The 11555-nt window shown below is 40.7% G+C and overlaps 1 protein-coding gene across 3 annotated transcripts in view; it reads left to right on the top strand.

Annotated features, from left to right (window-relative positions):
• Positions 1 to 223: 223 nt before the first annotated feature.
• Positions 224 to 11555, top strand: part of PARN (poly(A)-specific ribonuclease) — a 176817-nt gene continuing 165485 nt past the window's right edge. For all 3 annotated transcript variants that reach the window (XM_074965438.1, XM_074965439.1, XM_074965440.1), the window contains exons 1-8: positions 224 to 257; positions 971 to 1048; positions 4128 to 4207; positions 7107 to 7174; positions 7266 to 7347; positions 8817 to 8877; positions 9853 to 10018; positions 10657 to 10722. In XM_074965438.1, coding sequence (XP_074821539.1) covers positions 239 to 257; positions 971 to 1048; positions 4128 to 4207; positions 7107 to 7174; positions 7266 to 7347; positions 8817 to 8877; positions 9853 to 10018; positions 10657 to 10722 — 620 coding nt within the window. In that variant the 5' untranslated portion in view covers positions 224 to 238. The remainder of the gene's footprint in view (positions 258 to 970; positions 1049 to 4127; positions 4208 to 7106; positions 7175 to 7265; positions 7348 to 8816; positions 8878 to 9852; positions 10019 to 10656; positions 10723 to 11555) is intronic.

The raw sequence follows: 11555 nt of genomic DNA, 5'->3' as shown, positions 1-11555 counted from the left end.
CGCTGCTGTGCGAGAGAAGCCACGAAGCACAAACTCCTAAAACCGCCCCGCCGGGCCGGCGCCCGAGGGGGGCAATATGGCGGCTATCTCCGCCCAGCTCCCAAGTCGGGCGGCTCACGTGAGCGCTCACGTGCCTGGCGGGGGAGGAGGGTTGTTTCCGGAAGTGCTCGGCGCGGGCAGAGCCGGGTTTCGGGCGCTGCGGAGCGGGGCTCCGGCCGGGCTGGGGCGGGCTGCGGGGATGGAGATTATCAGGAGCAGTGAGTGACGGCGGGGCGCGCGCCGGGTGGGGGCCGGTTTCCCAGGGCCTGGCCTCACCTCTCTCCTCCTGGGCCGCTGCCCGAGAGCGTCCTCGGTGCCGTGACTCGCCCGTTAACGTAGGAGCCGGGGCTCCGCTGTGCTGGGGCGCTGCATGTGCCCCTGCGAGGAGGCTCCCGGCTGCGAGGAGCGGGGAGGCCCCGCGAGAGAGCGCCGGGCAGGGCAGGCTCATCTCAGGCACCCCGGAGTGAGGGGACGGGGAGCGGTAGGTGGGCTGCGTGACGGTACCGCTCAGGGCTCCACGCGCGGGCCCCGCCGCGGTACGGGGCTGAGCTGTGACCTCCGCCCCGCTGTCTGCACCCCAGAGCCCGGCCCTTGCGCTGCTGCCTGAGGCCCTGCGCTGACACGGGCCCTGGCCAGCGAGCTCCCGGGGAAGCCGCGGAACGTGAGGCGAGGCGTTGGGCGCCCTGTATTTGACCCTCCCCTCTGCACGCCCGGGGCTGTTGGTTTATCTCTCAAATGACGGGTGTCTTTGCAAGTGGACACTGAGCCTCTTAAAAAGGCTGAGAGACAGACGGTGGCTCTCAGGGCCCTGTCGTCTAGCTCCCGGGCGGTGGGTCCGCTTCGCTGGTCCCGCACACAAACGGGAGGCCGGGTGGAGGTTCTCGAGTTGATAGCCCTGTTCTCAGGGATATTTTTACTGATTTCTTTATAGATTTTAAGGATAACCTAAATAAAGTGTATGAAGCCATCGAGGAAGCAGACTTTTTGGCTATTGATGGCGAATTTTCAGGTACTATTAAGATTATTTTGTGAACGTCATAGATTTGGAATTGGGGTGCTGGGGGTGCTGCAGTAGCCCCTGACTTGAAATGGTTTCCTTATATGCAGGAATTACAGTTTGATTCAAGGGCTCTCAGCATCCCCACTATAAAAATTGTTCCAGATCCCCCGGTGAACATGGAATATTAGCAAATGGGCTAACCGTGATCTGCTGTACTGAATATGCAGCCACTTTGCTTATGGATTTCCCATTGCCTTAGATGTAATAACTGTCTTTAGAATTTTCTTTTGTTCTAAGATGCCTGAATAGGGAACTGAAATACTTAAAACAAAAGCTAGGTCAAAATGTTAAATTTAACACTGTACATATGGGTTATGTATTGCATAAGAGAGGCCAACAGTCAGTTGACCATATTTTTCACACTACCTTTAAAAAAAAAAAAACAACCAAAAACCATAAACATAAAGCATACATTGTGCCAAATTAAGTGTAAATATGTAATAAGAAAAGCCAAAAAGGAGTTTGAAGAACAGCTAGCCAAAGACTCCAAAGGTAATAACAAAATGTTTTTTAAGTACACTAGAAGCAGGAAGCCTGCTAAACAACCATTGGACAATTGAGAGACTAAAGGAGCATTTAAAGACGATAAAGTCATTGCAGAGAAACTAAATGAATTCTTTGCTTCAGTCTTCACGGCTGAGGATGTTAGGGAGATTCCCAAACCTGAGCCGTCTTTTGTAGGTGACAAATCTGAAGAATTGTCACAGATTGAAGTGTCACTAGAGGAGGTTTTGGAATTAATTGAGAAACTTAACAGTGTAAAATCACCGGGACCAGATGGAATTCACCCAAGAGTTCTGAAAGAACTCAAATGTGAAATTGCAGAACTATTAACTATGGTTTGTAACCTGTCCTTTAAATCCGCTTCTGTACCCAGTGACTAGAAGATAGCTAACGTAACGCAGATATTTAAAAAGGGCTCTAGAGATGATCCCAGCAATTACAGACTGGTAAGTCTAACATCAGTACCGGGCAAATTAGTTGAAACAATAGTAAAGAATAAAATTGTCAGACACATAGAAGAACATAAATTGCTGGGTAAAAGTCAACATGGTTTCTGTAAAGGGAAATCATGTCTTACTAATCTATTAAAGTTCTTTGAGGGGGTCAACAAACGTGGACAAGGGGGATCCAGTGGACATAGCGTACTTAGATTTCAGAGTAGCAGCCGTGTTAGTCTGTATTTGCAAAAAGAAAAGGAGTACTTGTGGCACCTTAGAGACTAACCAATTTATTTGAGCATAAGCCTAACTCACAAAAGCTTATGCTCAAATAAATTTGTTAGTCTCTAAGGTGCCACAAGTACTCCTTTTCTTTTTATAGTGTACTTAGATTTCCAGAAAGCCTTTGACAAGGTCCCTCACCAAAGGCTCTTACGTAAATTAAGTTGTCATAGGATAAGAGGGAAGATCCTTTCATGGATTGAGAACTGGTTAAAAGACAGGGAACAAAGGGTAGGAATAAATGGTAAATTTTCAGAATGGAGGGGGTAACTAGTGGTGTTTCCCAAGGGTCAGTCCTAGGACCAATCGTATTCAACTTATTCATAAATGATCTGGAGAAAGGAGTAAACAGTGAGGTGGAAAAGTTTACAGACGATACTAACCTGCTCAAGATAGTTAAGACCAAAGCAGACCGTGAAGAACTTCAAAAATCTCACAAAACTAAGTGATTGGGCAACTAAATGGCAAATAAAATTTAATGTGTATAAATGTAAAGTAATGCACATTGGAAAAAATAACCCCAACTATACATAAAATATGATGGGAGCTAGTTTAGCTACAACTAATCAGGAAAAAGATCTTGGAATCATCGTGGATAGTTCTCTGAAGACATCCATGTAGTGTGCAGCGGCAGTCAAAAAAGCAAATGGGATGTTAAGAATCATTAAAAAAGGGACAGAGAATAACACGGAGAATATCTTATTGCCCTTATATAAATCTATGGTATGCCCACGTCTTGAATACTGTGTACAGATGTGGTCCCCTCATCTCAAAAAAGATATACTGGCATTAGAAAAGGTTCAGAAAAGGGCAAGTAAAATGATTAGGGGGTTTGAACAGGTCCCATATGAGGAGAGATTAAAGAGGCTAGGACTTTTCAGCTTGGAAAAGAGGAGACTTAAGGGGGATATGATAGAGGTATATAAAATCATGAGTGGTGTGGAGAAAGTGAAGAAGGAAAAGTTATTTATTTGTTTTCATAATATAAGAACTAGGGGTCACCAAATGAAATTAATGGACAGCAGGTTTAAAACAGATAAAAGGAAGTTCTTCTTCACACAGCACACAGTCAACCTGTGGAACGCCTTGCCTGAGGAGGTTGTGAAGGCTAGGACTATAACAGGGTTTAAAAGAGAACTGGATAAATTCATGGAGGTTAAGTCCATTAATGGCTATTCACCAGGATGGGTAAAGAATGGTGCTCCTGGCCTCTGTTTGTCAGAGGGTGCAGATGGATGGCAGGAGAGTGATCACTTGATCATTACCTGTTAGGTTCACTCCCTCTTGGGCACCTGACATTAGCCACTGTTGGTAGACAGGACACTGGGCTGGATAGACTTTTGGTCTGACCCAGTATGGCCATTCTTATGTTCTTATGTACTATTGGTTTGTCACTTCATTGACTCTGGTTCTGTCTCCAGTAATGTGGCTTGAGACCCATCAACATCAGGTCATTGGTACCACATGCCATTCTATCAGGATTATTTTTCTAACATGTGAATGACACAAGTAAGGCTTTCATAGTTTTTCCTAGAACATGGTCTCACTGCCAGCACGTTATGTTCTCTGAACTCACCAGATTGTTTATGTAGAATTACATTGTTTAATTGGCTTTTGTTTAAAGAGGGATGTTCACCTATAATGGAAGAGGTTTTTTTCAGTTGAATGGTAACTTATACATATGTAATGTAATATTATGTTAATTACATAGTGGCAGACTTCTTAATAATTGTCCTTTGTTGCTACTCCTCACCCAGTATCTTTAAATAGCTTTATTTTTATGTAATATTTCCTATATTTTTTAGGAATCAGTGATGGGCCATCTGTTAGCACATTAACCAATGGCTTTGACACACCAGAAGAAAGGTATCAAAAACTTAAAAAGGTAAATGTAAAACTTAAGAGTTAAAATGAAACTATTTTAAGTATTTTGCCATCCTTGGTAGGAGGTGCAACATGTCTGAGACTAGAACAAACTGTTAGATTTGTTAGTAGTGCATATCAGTATGTCATGATAGGGATTTATTCTGAGACAAATTAAGACTTCTGCTTCATTCTAAATAGTACTCATAGATAAAAACTTGAATTCCAGCAGGAAAAATAGGCTAAATATTTAACTTTGCCTGTCTAATATTTGGCTGCATACAGGATGTTGATAGGGTCACAGTGGAGACAAGTAAGATTTTAAATTTACATTAGGTTAAAATAGTTATTGATTAAAAACAATACTTTTGATCTATTTAGTCTATAGCAGAGGTTCTCAACCTGCGGCTCAGGGCACACATAACACACTGTGGGCCACGTGTGTGGCCCACAATGGTCAATAGGTTGAGAACCACTGGTCTACAGCAATTGGTGAGTGTTTCAGTAAGGCCATGCTTATCCTGTTGAACCGGAGTCTGGCAATGTCTATGCTAACTGTCTTGAGAGCCTCCAGCATTGGTCTAACAGTGGGCAAGTGCCAGATGTTATGGTGGTCAAGCGCCTGTATCCAGTCTACACTAGTTCTTTTGCCAATGTGTCAGTGATGCTAGACCAGTGGTTCTCAAACTATGGGGCGGACCTCCGAACAGAGGTGTGGGAATGTGTCAAGGGGAACCATTAGCTGAGTGCCTTTTTTTTAAGCTCTGGCTGTCAATCCTGGGTGGCTGGGGCTTGTGCAGAGGGGCCATGATGGGAGGCTCTCCTCCTCCTCACCCCATTCCCTCACCAGGAGGCAGCTCAGGCTTTCATTCCCCGCCCCCCCCAATCCCTCATCTGGAGATGGCAGGGCTCCGGTTGACAGCCCCGAGGTGGCATCAGCTTTAGTAAGGGTGGCAGTGTGGTGCTAAATCTACTGTGGAAAGTGATGTAGATGAATATCACTTTTCACATTAAGAAAAGGAGTACTTGTGGCACCTTAGAGACTAACAAATTTATTTGAGCATAAGCTTTCGTGAGCTGCAGTTCACTTCATCGGATGCACTGTAGCTCACGAAAGCTTATGCTCAAATAAATTTGTTAGTCTCTAAGGTGCCACAAGTACTCCTTTTCTTTTTGTGGATACAGACTAACACGGCTGCTACTCTGAAACTTTTCACATTGTTACCTTACTTCTGTGCTGCTGCTGGGATGGTGCGCCCTTCAGAGCTGGGCACCCAGTCAGCAGTCGCTGCTCTCCACTCTGCCTTCAGAGCTGTGTGGTGGTGGGGTGTGTGCGGTGTAAATTACTACAAACACAAAGAAGGGGGACCCAATCAAATAAGTTTGAGAGCCCCTGTGCTAGACAAATAGTGGAAGGTGGGAATCTGATATCTGACACTGTACACAAGGCCAAATTGCCTGTGTGTGTAAGAGGGCGGGGAGGGAGGAGGAAACCACACACCACCAAACAAGAACCCTTTGGGCAGCTGCCAGATGAAATGGGGAAAAGAGAGGATTGCAACTCGGTTTTAGGGCTTATCTAGATGAATAGTTAAGGTGCAGCAAGCTGGGGTGTAAATCTATAGTGCTCCAGCATGCCACACACTTATTGTTCATGTGTACTTACTGCTGCACAATAACACAAAGTGCACTAGGAAACTTTTAGTGTGCAGCAGCAGGGTCCACACAGACTGTCACTGCATGGCATGCTGAAGCGCTGTAGATTTATACCCTTCCTTGCCATGCACTAACCTGCCATATAGACACGCCTTTAGAAAGGGTTTTGTGGCAACAGCTTACACTTAACAACTTTGACGATTGAAGCTGTAATAGGTATCCTTCCCCCCCCCACCCCACCCCCGTTTCCAAATACTATTATCTTGTACTGGAAGTGCTTACATTACTTCTCAGATCTTGGGGTTATGTTGACTGTCAGTCATGAGAAGGAAAATGCCAAAAACTTTCAGTACTATTTAAAACTAAGATTATATGTCAGAAAGGGAAGGAAGCTTTTTCTTGTAAAATACTTGTTAAGTTTATGATCATGCATATTTGCTGTTAGCTATAAAAACTACTACATTTATCCCTTTAAAGAGACTGTTGGCCCCAACACTAGATTTTTAAAGCAAGGATTTACCAAGCTTAAATCACGTATCTATATATTTTATCTGCTATTGTTAGAGGTTACAGTTAGGATTATTAGAATTGAAGATATTAGAAGAAGAGTTCTATTTTGCATTTTGTTTACTTTGTGGATTTTTTAGCTCTTTGTGTACAGTTGCACTGTCTCTCCCTGAATAGTTGATCAGGCTCACCTCTTGTGGGTTGTGTGTATAGCAGTGGAGAAGAAAAGCAACTTTTGGAAAGGTAGCTGTAACATTAGAAAAGCTGTCAGGAGGTACTTGAGACTATTTGAATGCACTTGAAGTTGAACAGATCAAGTTGGTGGTGTCCCTTTAATATAAAATAACTTGTTTTTTAAAAGCTGGTTTTAGTTCATACCTTTGCAGTAATGGAAGCTGAAACAATATTGCCCTACTGCATGAGAAACAAAGTGAAAATTTAGTCTATTCACTGTCCAAGCTGAGTGAAGTGCAGAAAAAAATTGCAAAAATGAAGAAAAGGTAAAAATGAAATGCTAAACTTCAGAAGAAAAAAGAATGTTATTGGTAAGAATAATTTTATTTTTAAACATGAATCTTATGTAGACAAAGGTCCTTTTTTAAAGTAAGGTATTATGACAAGGCATTTTCACTTGAGTGCCAATATTTATAAATGACGTACAGATGTCTGAGCCTCAGACAAATAATTTTTTCCCGAGTGCCTCTCAGTTGCATTTCAAAATGTATTGTAACCATAGTCTTACTCGTTTTCCTTTTCAGCATTCCATGGATTTCTTGCTTTTTCAGTTTGGCCTTTGTAGTTTTAAATATGACCACACAGAAGCTAAGTATGTTGTTTCCTTGACTTATTCCTAACTTTTTTTATACTAGGTAATATTGATAAGCTCTATTTTGACTTGTAACTCTTACCTTTCACAGATACATAATGAAATCATTTAACTTCTATATTTTTCCAAAACCCTTCAACAGAAGTTCACCAGATGTCAAGTTTGTCTGTCAGGTTAGTGGAAAAACAGATTTATATATATTGCTACTGGAAAATTTTTCAAAATGATTTTTGTGAAAATTCTGTAGTGGTGTCAATTTTGATTAGTCCCTGAAGCATTTTTGCCTATGTATAATTCATTCTTCATGGATTTTTTTTCCCCAGTGCATAGAGAAGGAAGGCAGGTTCCATTTAAAAAAAAGTCTTAGTGGGACAATATTCTGTAAATGAAGAAAACTAGGCTGAAAAATGAAGTAAAGGTCATTCCCCTTTTTAAACTCCTGCTGCTTAATACAGGGCTTAGTTTTTTCTGTAGACAGAAGTGACTTTTCTTATCCAGCTTTTTTTCTTTTTTCTCTTCCTATCTGTTCTTCTTCTCACCCTCTCTCTCTCTCTCATTGCTTCACAAAGCTGTTGGGAGAATTTCTGGACTCATGAGATTTTGCCACACCAGTTCCTTCACTTGATTCCCGTTCCCCCCTCCACCTCCGGTCCCTCACCCAACTCTTTCTCTCCTTATGTCTTTATTTTTCTCCTGTCTCTCATCCATACCTCATTAAAGATATAATCAGTATACCAAAGATCGGGATTCCTAGCCAGTGCTAAGCACTAAAGGAAAGCCAGCAGACATCATCATTGTATAGTCTTGTGTTTTGTCCACCTGACACTTTTCTAACAGTTGTTGAACCTTTTTGCCAGAACAGAGTGGTACAAGTCCTGTTTAGCTTGGTAGAACCCAGAAGGTACTTCTCTTCTTATTACAGAAAGTTGCATATGTATTTTTAAAAAATCTATATAGTAATAGTTACATATGTAGAAAGCTTTACACTCCTTTCCACCCTTATTACCATTGTATTGTGCTTTGCCTATGGCAGAAACTATTGCCTTTTTGGTTTCCATGTTGCCCTGGATATCATGAGTCTCATCGCCAACATGGCTCCTGTAGATGCATTTTTAAGGTTTTTGTTTGAAAGAAGAATTTGTTTTAAACAATTCTGAGCTTCACTTGGCTTTTCGGACAAACTAAAATCATGACTCTATAGCTTCTAACTAAGATCAGAAATGGTACATACATAGCTTCAAAGTGGCTTTTTTTATTATAATTTAAACAGTGTACTACATATTCATTGGTGTTATGGTGGGTTTGTTGTTAAGGTTTTGGGATGTGTTGTTATCTACAGTGCACAAGCCATGGGTTATCTGTTAGGGATAAGTAAGTGACAAAAGACTGATGGAGAGATTTGCTTATGAATGACTTGTTCTACTCTATTAAACTTTATCTTTTAATAAACTATTTCATTGCACAGACTAACTTTGAGTTCACTAACCTAATACTTTGACAAAGAAAAAAGTTAGTATGGGTTTTTTAAAACAAATATGTTTGAGGAAAATACCTGGGTTGTTTTTTAATTGACCTTTGAAATTTCAATGGTGTACAATCAGTCACAAAGCTGTTTTTTTTGTTTGTTTTTTTTCCTTTTCAGAGTTCAAGTATAGACTTTTTAGCAAACCAAGGATTTGATTTTAATAAAGTTTTTCGCAATGGTAAGCTTTCTTTCATTTTACAGCCTGTTTTTATAGAATATCTTTCTTTTCCTCCATTTCCTGTTTAAAACAAAAGGCAAAACATGTACATTTTGACCTTTTGGTAAAGTTGTTAAGATCTTAGCTTATTTGATGTTTGTTTGTGGGGGAGGAGGGAAAGTGACTGTCCATCTACATTTTCTGAGAAACAGGTGAGTGCCTACTTGTTTAAGCATATTTTAGTGATAATTGTTTTTCGTTGGTTAAACACAGAACAAAGTTGTAATATTTCCAAAAGAACATTCCTATAGGTCTTATTACTGGAACAATGGCATTTTCTAGCTTGTCATACTGTAAAACTAAGGACTAGATAATTGTGACACTTAATATGACAGTGCTAGTCATTTGACTTGTTCCTCAATTTAGGTACCTATATATTGCCCCTCTTCTGCTCAACCCTTCCTATTTCAGCAGGTTTCTTAAGGTAATTAGTACCTGCAGGGCTCTGATGTGTTGCAAATCTTTTCTGTGAGATACATGGCAACTACTTTAAAGCTTCTTGACTCCATAGCAATCTGTGGCCCTGATGCTAAACTATATCCATATGGGTAGATCCCTATTCCTTATTTATTTGCTTTGTGGTAGCACTTAGAAGCCCCAGTTATGTATCAACAAATATGAAGGCCCATCAAATTCAGTGAGGTTCTGTGCAGAAATAGGGGTCTGCCTGTAAGGATCAGATTTCAGGAGGAGGGCCTAAATTGCTTGTGACTCATTTGGGCTTGAAGGTGCCAGCTGCTCAGGCTCTCTCAAAAGGAATCCACTGCAACTAGAGATAAGGAAAGGAAACTTAGAAGAAATATTTGAGGGATACAGATGCATTTCCCCCCCCACAGTTTTTAGGTTGTAACATGACTGGAGTAGTAACTAAGCTTCTCTGAGCTGTGCAATACTTGCTTGCTTTCAATGATAAAACCTGTAAAATGTTTTTCTTAGGAATCCCATATTTAAATCAGGATGAGGAAAGACAATTACGGGAGCAGTATGATGAAAAACGTTCTCAGGCAAATGGTGCGGCGACCCTATCGTACATTTCCCCTAATGCCACAAAGTGTCCTGTGACTATTCCTGAGGATCAGAAAAAATTCATTGAAAGAGTGGTGTAAGTGGAAATAGAAAAATCCTGTTATTGTAATGTGTGCACACTCTTCTTTATGTGGTAGTCCTCCATTCTGAAGTTGACCAAAAACTTGAAGTTGCCAGTGTTCTGATTCTAAATTTGTCAGTCTTAACAAAATGTTCCTTTGAATGAGAGGGTTTAAGTCTGGGAAACTTCTTTTCCTTTTAATCAGGCTTTTTTGAGGCTTATCTGCAACTTTCAGTAATCTGTCTTCAGCTACATCAAGGGTAGTTAAATTGTTAGTTACATTTTTGCCTCTTGATGGTATTGTCCTTTTTTCGAAATCTCTGCTAAAGTTTAATCCAATTCTTAGTTTGTGATCTTGGCTGGAAAATAATGGCCATGTATATTCTGGCCCTCAAATATGAAGCCATTTAAGTCTACACTTGGTTTCTGTTTTAGATTTCTTAATCACGCAAGATTTCATATTTATCACTATACTAATGTCTCTAAAGATGAAAAATGTTGGTATATGTACAATAAACATGTCTTAAATATTCCATTAATCCTTCTTATAAAAGATTTGCTTTGCCTTTTGGTATATATCACTAAATGCTTCTGTGAAAATAGTATTGTATTAGTAAAAGCAAATAATAATCTGTTTAATCTATTTTCTCCAGGGAGCAAATAGAAGATTTAATACAGAATGAAGAAAACAAGAATTTGCAGTTGGAGCCATGCACAGGGTCAGTTTCTGAAAATAAACACTAGTTCTCTGGTAAAGGGAGAACTCTGAACTGTCTTCTGTATAAGAAATTAGGTTTGACCTACCTACTAGCCAGGTATATGGGGGAAAAAGCCTCTTTCTGTAGGTTTGCACATAGTTGTCTCAACAAATTTATCCCTGATTAGTCCTAGCAAAAACTGTTTGATTTAGGACAGGAAGTAAAGACTTGCTGTCATGGAGCTTCGGTATCTTTCCTTGCTTAAAAAGTCTAAACTTCCAGATGTTCATCCTGAAGTTCTGCAGTGGTGGCAGCACATACCAAGGGTGATGTATAGTATGCATATGGCATTACTTGAATATACATAAATTTACAGTTTTGTATGTTTATAAGTCGAAGAGGTGCTCTTCATAAATAATACTTTAATGGGAATTTAGGTAAAGTATTCAACTTCTTCTTGTGCCTTTTCTGTTGATTATCAAGATGACTTTTTAAAACTGCTTTTTCCATTTTAATCAATGTACTTCATGTGTCTGCGTATTTTTGGAATCAGCTGCTGGTGACCCCATAGCTCAGGGGTTAGAGCGTTGGCCTTGTAAACCAAGGGTTGCAAGTTCAAATCTTTAGGGGAGGGATAGCTCAGTTGTTTGACCATTGGCCTGCTAAACCCAGGGTTGTGAGTTCAGTCCTTGAGGGGGCCCTTTAGGGATCTGGGGAAAAAAAAATTGGGGATTGGTCCTGCTTTGAGCAGGGGGTTGGGCTAAATGATCTCTTGAGGTCCCTTCCAACTCTGATATTCTATGATTCTATGATACAAGGTGGCTCTTGTGCATGTGAAATATTATACAATTGGA

This window comes from Natator depressus, chromosome 10 (genome assembly GCF_965152275.1).
Source record: "Natator depressus isolate rNatDep1 chromosome 10, rNatDep2.hap1, whole genome shotgun sequence".
Taxonomy (NCBI): Eukaryota; Metazoa; Chordata; order Testudines; family Cheloniidae; genus Natator; species Natator depressus.
This window is presented reverse-complemented; position numbering and strand designations above follow the sequence as displayed.